Source organism: Rhagoletis pomonella, unplaced genomic scaffold (genome assembly GCF_013731165.1).
Source record: "Rhagoletis pomonella isolate Grant_MI unplaced genomic scaffold, Rhpom_1.0 Rhpom_scaffold_00007, whole genome shotgun sequence".
In the NCBI taxonomy this organism is placed as follows: Eukaryota; Metazoa; Arthropoda; class Insecta; order Diptera; family Tephritidae; genus Rhagoletis; species Rhagoletis pomonella.
This window is the reverse complement of record NW_023458561.1, coordinates 58,667,358-58,682,323: the sequence shown is the minus strand read 5'-3', so window position 1 is coordinate 58,682,323 and position 14,966 is coordinate 58,667,358. Positions and strand designations below refer to the sequence as shown.

General features: G+C 37.0%; 2 protein-coding genes across 2 annotated transcripts in view; both read left to right on the top strand.

The window, feature by feature from the left end:
* The window catches only part of LOC118743185, a 44,825-nt gene that overhangs the window by 27,690 nt on the left and 2,169 nt on the right, over positions 1 to 14,966 (top strand). The window lies entirely within an intron of this gene.
* Positions 6,527 to 7,686, top strand: LOC118743186 (peroxisomal membrane protein 11B). Its single transcript, XM_036475731.1, has 3 exons — positions 6,527 to 6,763; positions 6,824 to 6,939; positions 7,013 to 7,686. Exons 1-3 carry the CDS (start codon positions 6,702 to 6,704, stop codon positions 7,576 to 7,578), a joined length of 744 nt encoding a protein of 247 aa, XP_036331624.1. The 5' UTR covers positions 6,527 to 6,701; the 3' UTR covers positions 7,579 to 7,686.

The following is a 14,966-nucleotide window of genomic DNA, read 5'->3' as shown; positions in this document are numbered from 1 at the left end:
TATGGAGGGAACACTTTTCCGCCCTACTAAATGGTAGCAGCACAGAAAGTTGTGGAGAAGAAGAACCCGAGCCCGCAGTCGATTATGACGGAGTCGACGTTCCACCGCCTGACTATGACGAGGTACGTATAGCAATAACGCGGCTGAAAAACAACAAAGCCGCTGGAGCTGACAGCCTGCCCGCTGAGCTATTCAAGTACGGCGGCGAGGAGTTGATAAGGTGCATGCATCAACTCTTGTGCAGAATATGGTCAGATGAACGCATGCCCGACGACTGGAATTTAAGTGTGCTCTGCCCAATCCACAAGAAAGGTGACCCCGCCATTCGCGCCAACTACCGCGGGATCAGCCTTCTAAGCATAGGTTACAAGGTCTTATCGAGCGTATTGTGTGAAAGACTGAAGCCCACCGTCAATGAACTGATTGGGCCTTATCAGTGTGGCTTTAGACCTGGCAAATCCACCATAGACCAGGTATTCACAATACGCCAAATCTTGGAAAAGACCCGCGAGAAAAGGATCGACACTCACCACCTATTTGTCGACTTTAAAGCCGCTTTTGACAGCACTAAAAGGAGTTGCCTATACGCCGCTATGTCTGAATTTGGCATCCCCTCAAAACTCATACGGCTGTGTAAAATGACGTTGAGCAATACCACCAGCTCCGTCAGAATTGGAAAAGACCTCTCCGAGCCGTTCGCCACAAAACGGGGTTTCAGACAGGGCGACTCCCTTTCATGTGACTTCTTTAATCTGATGTTGGAGAAGATAATAAGAGCTGCAGAACTGAACCGCTCAGGAACAATTTACTACAAGAGCGTGCAATTGCTGGCTTATGCTGATGACATCGACATCATCGGTAACAAAAACCGCGAAGTCTGTTCTGCCTTTTCCAAGTTGGATAGGGAAGCAAAGCGCATGGGTCTGGTGGTAAACGAGGACAAGACGAAGTATCTCCTGTCATCAAACAAACAGTCAGCACATTCACGCCTTGGCACCCACGTCACTGTTGACAGTTACAATTTCGAGAAAGTAGAGAATTTCGTTTACTTGGGAACCAGCATTAACACCGATAATAATGTCAGCATTGAAATCCAACGTAGAATTACTCTTGCCAACAAGTGCTACTTTGGACTGAGTAGGCAATTCAGGAGTAAAGTCCTCTCTCGACGTACGAAAACCACGCTCTATAAGTCACTCATCATGCCCGTGCTGGTATATGGCGCAGAAGCATGGACAATGACAACATCCGATGAGGCGGCTCTTGGGGTGTTGGAGAGAAAGATTTTGCGGAAGATTTACGGTCCTTTACGCGTTGGCGACGGCGAGTACCGCAGACGATGGAACGATGAGCTGTATGAGCTTTACAACGATATGGACATAGTGCAGCGAATTAAAATACAGCGGCTCCGCTGGCTTGGTCATGTCGTTCGAATGGACACCGACGCTCCAGCTCTGAAAGTATTCAACTCGGAACCCGCTGGTGGTAGCAGAGGAAGAGGGAGGCCCCCACTGCGATGGAAAGATCAGGTGGAGAAGGACTTGGCTTCACTTAGCGTTTCCAATTGGCGTCAGTTGGCACAGAGGAGAAACGACTGGCGTGCTTTGATGAACTCGGCCAAAATCGCTTAGGCGGTTACAGCGCCAAAAAAGAAGAAGAAGATTTATTTTTAATAATTTCTTTTAAAATATAATTCAATCTATAACAGAAACCACAAAAATAAAAGTTTAAAAGCTTGCACAAATTGCAAAATAATAAATCAAACTTCAAAAAATTGTTATAAAAATTCAAAATTTTTAATTAGAATATTTAGAAAATTTTCGGGTATGCAGTATTGTAGTCCATTCAATTATAGTATAAGAAAGGCCAAGCTTCTAGTCGTTAAAAATTACCGTTGATTTTTTAGAATTTTCAGATTTTCATATAACACATGAACAAATTTTTTTTTGTATGGGAAAAAACAGCAACACCCCAACAAAAAAAAAATCTAAACTTTCTTATACTATAATTGAATGGACTACAATACTGCATACCCGAAAATTTTTTAAATATTCTAATTAAAAATTTTGATGACCATTTCTTGAAGTTTAATTCGTTTTTTTGCAATTTTTGCAAGCTTTTAAACTTTTATTATTGTGGTTTTTGTTACAGATTGAATTATATTTTAAATGAAAATCATTAAAAATAAATAAACATAATTTGCAACAATATCATATTGAATTTCGTTGCTAATTAGTTGATCGCATGTACATATGTATGTACCCCATACACATACTCCAAAATCATTTATTATTGATAACGTTCTTGCACATGCACATAACATTACATATATGTATGTATGTACATTAGGGCGGGTCAATTTTTTTTTCGACATCGTTCCTAGCAGATTCGGATTCTACATAAAATTCTAAGAAAAAAAGCCCTTTAGACCATAGTTCTAAAATCAATTTCGAGCCTGCGCAATTTTAAAAGAAAATATTTTTAATTAATACTAAGTCCATAATCAGATTAATATTTACTAAAGTGTTAGAAATGTGTTTTTTTTTGTAATAAAGAGTTGTGCTCGGAAATTTTGTGATACGAAAAATTAATCTGATATCTATTTTTTATTTAAAGAACCGCAAGATGGCGCTTCAAAGCAAATCTACTATGTATTTGTGGAAGTATGTATGTATGTATGTACCAGGTTGCAGCCTGAACGGATGTACAGAATCGAATAAAATTTTGCCAAAGTATTGCCATGACTCCTGGACCTATAATAGGGTAAAAAATTTAAACTCGCCAAGGGGGGGAGGGGGATGAGGGATACCTCCCATAGTAAAAATTTTTAATCAGCTCTAACTTCGGAATTATAGTCATATGAACTCGAAATTTGAAATGCACAGATACCTATGGTATGTGCTTATGGAAAGATATATGTATATAAATGAGTTTGTAAAAAGGGGCGTGGCACATCTTATAGGTGTGGAATCTTTTATCAGCTATAACAGCAGGCAGTATTAGTGATCTCATTGTATTGCATTTTGAAGATTTGTTATAATTGATCAAAGTTAAATTCAAATAAATTATAGATGATATGAAGTTCACCGGGTCATCTTCTAGTCTTTAATATATACTCAGTTAATATACGGATTAATATTTACTAAAGTGTTACGAACGTTATTTTTTTAATACAATAAGAAAAAAATAACTATAATTTAAAGGAGTGACACACAATGGCTAGAGCCGACGCATGTCTGTATTCTTTCATATACATATATATGGGCCGTTCCTACGGTTTATATATTTTTCATCCACTCGCTTATTCCTTACCGAAAATTTTAAATAAAAATTTAACAATTTTTAACCGCTGATACAGTACAGGTAGCAGTTTAAAATGGGTAACTGGGTAAGCTTAATAAAGAAAACATATTCTCTGGCTAAATTAATAAGCCAGCCCGGATAACATAAAATCCCAAGCTTGATAAACATTTGGTGTTATAAAAGTTTTATAAAGCTCTACTTGTAATTAGGAAAAATGCCGAAAAAAAATTATAAAATTGATTGATTGATTGATAAAAATAGAGAGGGAGTTATGGCTATGACAATAGAAACTAGAAAAACGATACCTTGTGTTGAAAGCAAAAAGGATAAAAATAATTTTGAAATATTGTAAATTTTTTTTTTGGTTTTTTAAAGTTAAGGGTTTATTTACTTACAGTAACGAATAAAAGTATTGGCACAGTAAATTTTTCGCAATATAGGAAAAGTATTTTTTAGAAAAATTCCAAGTATGCAGTTTAATAATCCATTCAATTTTAGTTTATCAATGTGCACATTTGAAGTTGCTTGAAAATCTGAATATAAAATTGCAAATTAGTATGCTGATTTATTGAATTTTCCTGAGTTTTTCACAAAGTTTACACATTTGATTTTTATGTGTTTTAGTGTAGTATGAACTATGTTTTTATAAAAAATTATCGGAAATAAATTAAAAATTTTGCATATATGTAATGTGAAAATTTACTGTGCCAAAACTTTTGTTCAACACTGTACATATAAAATAATACATACAGTAACTTCTCCGGTTACAATAGTAAAAAATATGTAATTTGCTTTGTAGTGCAATCTTGCGGTTCTTTCAATAAAAAATAGATATCAGAAATTAATTTTTCGTATCAATAAACTCCCAAGTACAGGTTTGTATTAAAAAAAAATATATCCGTAACACTTTATTAAATATTAATCTGCATATTTTATCAATTCGTCGGAATATGTTTTTATGTATGTTACCGCATAACTTTGGACTACGTTATCCGTTTTCTATAATTCTTTTTGAAAGGAAAGTTGGTTCCTCAGAGGTAGTCTCCTACTAATTGAGTGTAGATCAGATAATTGGGCCATGGAGAAAATAACGGCACTCTTAAATTTGTATATGAGAATTGAAGTCGGTTTTGTTTTTTTGTTTAAATTTTACTCCAGTGTCCACAGCTTCTATAAAAGAGTCGTAGGCCATATTATTTTGTTAGTTCAATTGTGGAACATTTGTATGAACTGCTTCGGCTAATACTTCGGCTTTTGTTCTCTTTTTATATCGAGGCTAAGTGCTTTGTTCGATGGGGTGATATCATTGCCAAACATGATAGTACTTTGTTTGCCATGAATAAACACTAACTTGACGGAGTTACAGTATTCCACATTGATGCGAGCCTCAAAAGCTTTGAATAATATTTGCGAGTATGGCTTTTAGTTTTTACCGCTCAGGTAGGTAATTTTTCAAATATTTTTCGTTCGACACCTATATTATGTATAATACATACTTTATCTTATTAACTCAATTGAAATTGGTGGCAACTCGACTCAAAAATATTTTCAGTAGTAAGCCTTCTTAAACCTTTTTAATTTGATACCCATATTGCAATATTTAATTTATCTTATCAATTTCATTTAATTAAATTTTGAAACAGGTGGCAATCCCCCTCAAAAATATTTTCGCCTGTAAGCCTTCATAACCTCTTTCTTTTGACACCCATATTGCAATATCTAATTTATGTAATTAATTTACTTATATTGAAATTTTTAAACAGGTGGCAACTCTCTATTTTTTCTGGTTTTAACCATCAAAATATTATGAAAAACAAACCAAAAAAATAAAAATATTCAAATCGGTCAAGCTGTTTTCGAGTCAGAAATTAATTTTTTATATATAAGATATCTTCTTTTAAAAATGCGCAGGCTCGAAATTGACTTTAGAGCTATGGTCTGAAGGAATTTTTTTCTTAGAATTTTATGAAGAATCCGAATATGCTAGGAACAATGTCGAAAAAAATCGATCCATACAAATTGACCCGCCCTAATGTACATACTAACTTTCTTCTTATTTGGGGCTGACAAACTTTAACTTAAGAGTCGACTATATTCCGTCTACGAAAATGCCCCAATAGTTTTGGAGTCTAATGAAAATGCATTTCCCACGCATACATATATGTATCTATATGTACATGCTACATTAATTGACAACGTTTTTACATCCGCAGCACATCTATCTCCCCGCAAATTCATCACCATCAAGCGCAACTTTGTCAATCCGATACAAAAATTCTAAAATGTAAAATTGAAGAAATCTCGGCCAGCCAAGTGAAAAGTGGCAATTATTTCTCTATATCCAGTAAAATAAGTTATCTCGAATTTTGGTAATTTTTGGTAGTTTTTGACAAAACACTCAATTTCTCTATTCCCTTCCAATATTTCAACCACTAACTAGTATTTTAAGGTGTAATTTTAATAAACATTAAATAAAAGTGTACGTTTTCTGCAGGAAAATACATACATTTTTTTCAATAAAATCAAAACTTCTAAAATCACAAACATATGTGGTTTTATCGGAAGTTCACAAATGTAACGTGGCAACTTAGCTCGTTTTCACATTTTTCGGTCCGAAATTGTAAAATTTTTGTCCATGCGCCGCGATTTTTGTACAGGTGGGTCAATGTGCCTTGAACACCATTTGTATAAATGCAAAAAAAAAATATTTCATTTATTTTTTAATTTTAAAAATTTGTATACTAATTCGTGGAAATTTTCTATGTTCTGTGTAAAGTTTGAAAGTTTGACTTATGTAGTTTTAATTAAAGCATGAACCACATTTTTATAAAAAAAAATAACAAAAATATTCTAACTTGAAAAACTTTGCAAATATTAAACAAAAAAACCATGCACTCACTTTTGATTGCCAGTGTACATACATGTACATATCTGTCGGCGCCACCTATGGAGCACTGCTAGCCAAGAGCCACATGCAGATGGCGCAGGCTTCGTTTTCGCAGCGAACAATAATAATAATCCACATGTTTAATACCACTATACGATGTCACTTCCTATTTTTTCTTTGTTCAACCCTGTACTTCCGGTAGTGCATACCAATGATTTCCGGTAGTGTATTCCAGAGAAATTTCCCAGGGAACATTTTTGACAGTTTGTTTTCTGTTTTCAATTCTTTGTTTTGGGATTTTTAAGGGATGAAATTTTTGACATTTGACAGCAACACACAAAAACAAAACAGGTGGGGATTTCACAAAATAAATATTTGATTGTATTCAATTGTAATCTTTTTTCTCCGATACGGTTTTGCTTGCTTTCACTATTGACCCTTGACCTTTGCATCGAAATAAAATTTTCACCTGCAGAACAAAACCGCAGAAGCACAAGGAAGTCGAAGAAACATGAATTTGGACAAATGGGTGCTGCTTAACAGCCAGACAGCAGGACGCGATAAACTAGCTCGGTAAGTACATATTACATACTTATGTATCTTTGTTTACTTTGGTCCCTTGCACCGCTAAAGGTTGGTCCAGTATACATCTCGCGCATTGTGGGATTCATTGGAGAGCGCCGATGCCAGTCCAGCGTTAGCCGACAGCTTCAAAACGGTAGAGTACATACTCAGCACATTCCGGAAACGTGAGTAGCTGTTGCGATAAATTAAGGTCAATTAATTATAAGTGCGGTACTACATCTTCCTAAATCTTTGCAGTACTCCGTTTCGGTCGCTGTGTAGATATTTTCTACTCTTCACTGCGCACCATACACTACCCCGATTTGACGATACGTGTCACACTGACGTTAAGTAAGCTGTCGCAGTCCTTGTTCCTACTTGCTGACCACTTCATGTGGTTGGCTCGCACTGGGCTTTTCAAGGATATAAACACAAAACGTTGGGGTAAATTCGCTAACAAGTATTGGTTGTTGTCGATTATAATGAATCTTTGCCGTGATGTGTATGAAATATTTCACTTGCTCGACTTGCATAAGGCAGGGGCTAAAAGTGGCATAACCCGCGCTGGTGCTACCATCTCACCGTTGCGTGTCAATTCACTACGTGACTTTAATCGATTGGCATTGCACTCGTATGCATTAGTGCTGGGACACAAGGATGTTGCTGTTGATACAATAAAAAATCTATGTGATCTATTTATACCACTAACAGGATTGGGCTACACAAAGCTATCTCCACGCACAATTGGTCTATTGGGCGCAATTTCATCTGCTGCCGGTTTATGGGCATTACTAGAGCCAACAGCAAAGCTGACGCCGGCATAAGGAGGAGTTTGATTGCAAATAAGCTTAGAAGTAAATTACGAAATTATGTTTTTCTTACAAGCGGATAGATTCTTGATCTTATAGCTTAACATTGGGTATTGTTTTTTTTTTACAAAAATTACTTTTTTATGAATGTATGTAGTATACATAAATGTACATATTTTTACATTGAACGTTGGTGTTTCTTGAGTTGTTTATTTTTCAATGTAAAATTTATTTGATTATGTAGTTTTATTTCAAATCCACGAAACCAACTTTTTTGAAATTAAATTTTTTATCGAGAGGAGAATAAGTACTACCCGTTTTTTATTGCTCATAGGATCAACAATTTCAAAAATCCACTATATCTAACGGGCGTAGTAGTCGGTATTAGAATAAACTAAAAAATAAGTATTTTCCTTTTGTAACAGAATATAACATTCTTCAAAAAGTTTCGAGGATTGCTGCTAATAGAACATTATTAATCAACATTGGGCTAAAGACTTCCATTTCCATAATTTTTTTGTGATCCTACAACAAGGAATGACATCTGGATATTACGGGCTATGGACCTGTAAGAAAATCATCTCGACTACCGCATCCATTCTCGATCTGCCCAATTTACATTAACCGACCATAATCCGAACCATGTTCTTGGAAGTGAATTGCAGAACGTGCGGGAATATTTAAAAACAATCAACAAATTTTCGTAAAAATGTCGCACTTGCTATGAAAAATATTGAGTATGCAGTTTTGTAGTATAATAATGTGCAAGTTTGAAGTTATCGCTGAATTTTGGCTTTTTTTTTCGTTGAGGGTGCTGCCCAGTTGCTTCCATACAAAGTATGTAAGTCAAGCCCTAACCGCCAAAAAGATGTAAGCGATATTTTTTTCAAAATTTTCTTTTTGATGCAGAAACGTTCCTAGAGCATTTCTGCATCAAAAATAAAATTTTGAAAAAAACTGTCGCTTACATTTTTTTGGTGGCAAAACGTTTCACCATGGGCGTAGTCAGGCAGGTATACAGGTTTATTCAATGAATTTTTCCCTACTTCCCCTTCAAATGACCTCGAACCTGACGTAATGGGGGCTAACAGACCTCGAGTTCGCATTCAGCGCGTCGAATAACATAGGGTTATAGGGTTTTGTTCAATATGCAGAAACTTTTTTGTTGTGAACCTGTGTTATTATTATTATTGGTGGCTATCTAACTACGATCACTGAATCCGAATTGCCACGAACGTATGTATTCTAAGTATACGCTACGTTCGTAGCTATTCGGATTCAGTGATAGAATTTTCGTAAATTTTACGAAAAATCGGACTACGATGGATTCTGTGATAACCCTGATTATAACCCCATATTCGATGCTTAGATGGCGGTAGTTGGCGCATGTGGCAAGTCGTTGCTCTAGTGTAGGGCTACCAGACGTCCTGGTTTTCCAGGATTTGTCTTGGTTTTGACAAATTGTCCTGTTGTCCTGGACCGCATTTAAACTGTCCTGGTTTTTTAATGAATGTCAATGCAGACACCCATTTCCTATTTGGCCCTGAGAACTCTCGACTACTATCCCTGAAAATACTATCTCTGCGCCTTGATCTGATGGTCGCTTATACAATAAACAACACTGGAATATTGTGCTATTTATTGAAAGAAAACTGCCAAAATCAGTTGTTCACTAAATGACGTATAAGTCAGATCAATGTGCAGGGATGGTATTTTCAGGGATAGTAGTCCAGAGTTCTTACTTTAATCTAAGCCTAAGTGGAAGGTTATGTCACCTTTTGTCTCTTTGTTAGAGCTTTTCAAATATTGCAAAAAACGTCTCGATTTGGCCATCTCAAAATCCCGAGCTAATAGAAACTTTATACTTAAGTCTGGTTTTCACTATATCAAACTCAATGGCATTTGTCGTCAAATAAGTGGAATTATATTGTCTAAAGGAACCACAAACCGGGCTATCGATTGATTAAGATCAGAATAGGTATCCAGTCGTGTAGACGCGCTGCGTGTATAATCAGTGAAGCTATGGGTATAGTTGTGGCAAAATACGTCGACAAATTTTTTCGTCAAAATATGACATAGTGAAAACCAGCTCTTACGGATTCGTAATTAGCATAAAACAGACTATTAAAAAATAGCTTTAAAATTTTTCGCACCAAATTGTTTCCCCATTTTTGTTGGCCTGTTTAATAGATAATCGACTAGTAGTCGTTTATCTCCCACTAGCCAATTTTGATTTGGATGATAAGTGTCCTGGTCGATGGGTTCAGGCTTTTGACAGACATCCTCTAGTACAATGCCGGCCAAAACATGCAAATTGTGCCGTTTTTCGTTCGTGTTTTGACACATACGGTAACGATATGTATTCACGAAGTTAAACGCGAGACAGACGGGCATACTTATGCAGATTAACTAGCACTTGCAGACGGCAGTAATGCGGATTAACACGAGCCGCGAGTGCGTAGGTTCAAGACGCACGGCCAGTAGAACTTTCATTTATTTTTATTTTTTCATTTTTTTATAAGTTCTATATTTTTTAACATTCCTTGCAGTTACTTGTTGTGGAATTTTTTAATAAAATTTAACTCTAAAAAATTAAAGTAACTAATAGTAAAAAAAGGTGATATCAAATAAAACAAAATAAATTAAAATAAAGTAAAATTATATACAGGGTGTCCCAGAAGTAATGTGCCAAACTTTAGGGGAAGTTAGGTGGGGGGGTGAGCTCCCTGATAAACAAAAAGTTTTCAGGTAAAAGTGCCACCGTTTTTGAAATATTTACATTTTTTCGAATTAAAAAAAATCGTGCCTTTTCATGTGTTTGCTTTAACTGCAACTAAAAACCGGGCAATACTTAGTAAATTTTTTATGTAAAACACTTCCAGATAGTTGCCTCTCCATACTCAAATGCAATGTAGTTAAAATATATTAAGGAACCATCATAAAATTAGGACTATTTCTGGATTTGTCACTTTTTGATATTTTCTTCCCCAACTTTGACTATCTCGGGTGAAAAAAAAAATGTACTGAGCTATAACTTTACATTACATAAAAAAATTGCTCATTTAAGAAAGATTTCAGAAAGGTACCACACTTACTGTTTTAAATAGAAAAAAAAGTTATAGCCGCTTTTGTGGGTAAAGGACTTGAGACACGCTAGAATGTATTTAATAGATTTAAATTAAATTTGCTCTTGTTACCGTCAAACGACATGCTAAATAGTACAAAGGTACATAATTACTTGCTTCTGACATTATTTTATGTTACTTACCGGAATTCGGACTAGAGTCTATAACAAGGGCTATATCTATCAATATTTTGTGTGAAAGATGGGTTCACGTGAAATAAGATATACATGAGTTGTTTGAAGAAAAATTTATTCATTTATTGATAAAATATGCTCAAATTGGCGATCTTCTACTCTAATACAAGCTCGGCACCTTTTAAGAAAAGACGCTTTTAGAGATCTTAAACTCAATTGGGCTATCTCAGCAGCAGCTCCATTTATTTGTTCCCGCTCCAGTAGAAAAAATCGAATGGATTCAGGTCTGGCGATCGTGGAGGCCATGTGATTGGTCTGTATCGTCCAATCCATCGGCGAGGATAAGTTTCGTCTAAATGAGCTCTTACTTCACGCCCGTAGTGAGCAGGGCACCCGTCATTTTGCTGCCATAGTCTTCGCCGCAGGTTTAAGGGTACATCTTCCAAAAGAGTTGGAAGCCGTTCCTGAAGGAACTCTAAATAACTGTGAGAGTTGAGCGTTGGCGGCAGTTCCACAGGTCCCAATATCTGACAATTAAAAATACCGCACCATAAATTTATTTGTACTGGTACTGCGAACGATCTTATCTCATTTCGTGAGGATTATCTATCTGCCAACTGTGAAGGTTATGTAAATAAAAATAACCATCACGTTTGCATGATGATTCATCGCTCCAAATTATTTTATTAAAAAAGTTGGGGTCTGATTCATGCATTCGCAACATTTCACGGCAAAATCTAACTCTCGACAGGTAATCTCTTTCCTGTAGAGCCTGAACACGTTGAATGTGGTAGGGATGAAATCGATGGTCTTTTAAAGCTTTGTGAACTGTAGTTTTTGGTATTCCCGTCCGTCTTTTCATCATTCTCACTGAAGTCGATGGACCTAGTTCCACTTCCTCTAACACAGCTTCAACATCTACCGTTGCAGGACGTCCTGTTTCGCCGCCACGCCTTCCAAGTATGCGACCTTAAAAAAGTGAAAAATGATAGTTAACAAGCAAGCAAACAAAAAAGGTGTAAAAATCACTTACCTTCATATATTTCTCTATGGGTCCGGGCGAATACTTCACGACCCGGATGTCGACGATTGGGGTATCGCTTTGCATAGAGTTTTTGAGCAGCTCTGGCATTACAGCAAGCTTCACCGTAAATTAGGTGAATATCCGCATATTCATGCGACGTATACTGCGTGTTCTCTGTCATAGTATTAATAACACAATGTTCGAAGGGTCCAATTTCACAAAATCCGCTTTCACTAATTCCGGTAAGTAACACAAAATAATGTCAGGAGCAGGTAATAATGTACCTTTGTACTATTTAGCATGTCATTTGACGGTAACAAGAGCAAATTCAATTTAAATCTATTAAATACATTCTAGCGTGTCGCAGTCCTTTACCCACAAAAGCGGCTATAACTTTTTTTTTCTGTTCGAAACAGTAAGTGTGGCACCTTTCTGAAATCTTTATGAAATGAGCAATTTTTTGTATGTAATGTAAAGTTATAGCTCAGTACATTTCACCCGAGATAGTCAAATTTGGGGAACAAAATATCAAAAAGTTAAAAATCCAGAAATAGTCCTAATTTTATGATGGTTCCTTAATATATTTTATCTACATTGCATTTGAGTATGGAGAGGCAACTATCTGAAAGTATTTTACATAAAAAATTTACTAAGTATTGCCCGGTTTGTAGTTGCAGTTAAAGAAAACACATGAAAAGGCACGATTTTTTTTTAATTCGAAAAAATTTAAATATTTCAAAACCGGTGACACTTTTACCTGACAATTTTTTGTTTATCAGGGACCTCACCCCCCCACCTACCTTCCCCTAAAGTTTGGCACGTTTCTTCTGGGACACCCTGTATATACATAAGTAAAAAAAAAAACAAATAATAAAAACAAAAAAATTTTTGGCAACCGCTCCAGCCGAGGATCGAACCTGGCACCTGTAGACTTGTAGCGTATAACTCTCACCACTCGGCTACCGCCGACGCCAAACTCGCTTGCTTGGTTTGCCTACTTGTACAAAAGACAACAGGTGGCCGTTTTTACCAATGTTGTCATCGAAAATTCCCCTGATCCGAGTTAGTTAGTAGTGTGCTTATGCACATTTGAAAGACAAAAAGCATGAGTTAATGCAAATAAAGGCTGCTTATGCAAATAAGCGAGCCCGTTTGTCAACGATCGAATTTCATGGCGGAAACATTTATCGTTCGGGAATCTGATATACCTGGGGATCTAAACTCTGTTTTACAAGGATATATGTATCTGTCCCGGTCATAGCAGCACCTACGGTTACACTACGCAAACAAGGTGACAGTTTGTAAGCCAACAAGCACAGTTGGAAATCCGCAAGAAATGGCTTGAAGTAGCCGGTAGTTCACCACATTGACGAATTTGATCAAAGTGTAACTTTAACTTGCACATTTGAAGAAACACACAACGATCCTTGTGCAGCCAACAGGCAAACATTTACCACAGCAATAACAACAAATAGAAGAGCAGGCAGAAATGTCATGCCGTTAGTTGGGTCGAAACAGCACAGCAGGGCGTAGAATAATATTTTGGTTTATGACTTCTGTGTGACGCTCTACACCGCATCGGATGTTAGACATTGGATGTGGCTGTTCAGAGGGCCAGAAAGAGAGGTAGTCCGAGCAAGAAAGAGAGTGCGAGAGTTGGAAGCAAAACCATGCCGATCGGCCAATTGCTTAAACGGTGGACTGCTGACAGTAAATGAAACGAATTGGAGTACAACAATTAGCAGAGGAGCGCAAGGAGCGTTGTGAGCCGAAGCTGGATGAAAATGCCTACAAGCAGAGAGCGTAAAACATTTAGTTGGCAAACAATTTGGCACGCACCTTGGGAGGGGAGTGAAGGAACGTTGCAACGTGGCTGGCTGGCTGGCTGGCGATATTGGTTGTGGTGGCGGCGGCTGCCAATCGAGCAGCAGGATATGCCGCTGTGCGTTTTTTGTGGCCAAAATAATTTTTTTTTTGCTGCTTTATTTCAAACACCTTTTTTTGCAATGCTTCATTTACTCTCAAACACGCTAAGGTACACGCATGTACGTATATATGTAGGTAGACACCAATTCGAATTGTGTTTTGAGTAAATTAAGTCGTTACGGTCAGTCTCGCTACAATCGGCCAGCCGTTCCGCTACATACAATCGCATAAACACATACATATCTCCCTCATTCTGCTACTCTATTGAGGCGTTGGTTTAGGCGTAGCTGCTGGAGCAATCTTATTTGGAACGTAGTAGGTGTTGTATTTGTCAACATTTGTACGCTGCGCGTTCGTTAGGCAGCCGCCACAAGCGTTGAAGTGCCGGCATCGAAGTGGCTGAACGTCGTCGTCGGCGCGTCCCATGGAAGCGGCACAAAATTGAGTTACAATTTGCCAGCAGGGTATGTTTGCTGACCAAACAGCAGTGCCAACCGGCAGTGGTAGCGGCGTTTACAGCAGCATTTGCACTTTTTTCACCAACCGCAAATATTTTCATTTAATGTCTGATGCGCTGCTGGTGGCTGGTGGCTGGTGTGTACCACCCGCATATACCATATGTATGCATGTACATATGTATCTATACCGTTATTGGCGGTTAGATGGAGAGTGTCAATAAGCAGGAATAAATGCACATAAACAGGCATGAGGATGTGCTAATTTCGGGAATGCACGGTGTTGTATGATTTCAAAGATAATATGGTCAATTGCAATGGTTATTTTCGCATTCACAAACGCTTGGCAATCGAATTAGAGAGTTGTAGCTATAAACGACGCTGCGTCGACCGCAATGGGTGGTCAATAGGATTTAGTGTCTTTTGTGTGGTCTAATGTAGAGTTAAATTTAAAAAAATCGCGAAATTCGGAAACTTCATCAATTTTATTATCTTTGTATTTCGTATTCACTAGGTTTCGAATTCAATTGTTGCTGTTGTCTAATCCACGTGATATATCGAACGGGACAGATTGTGCCTCCATACAATATTTTTTGCTAATAATCAGGGGCTCAGAACAAAGGGTATGATCGATAATAAATGTCGTTTTCGTAGTTTTGTTCATGATAAAAATATAGTAAGCTAGAACCGCTGAGAGTCACTTTTAAGATTCTTGACGTTTCCAAACAATTTAATTTTT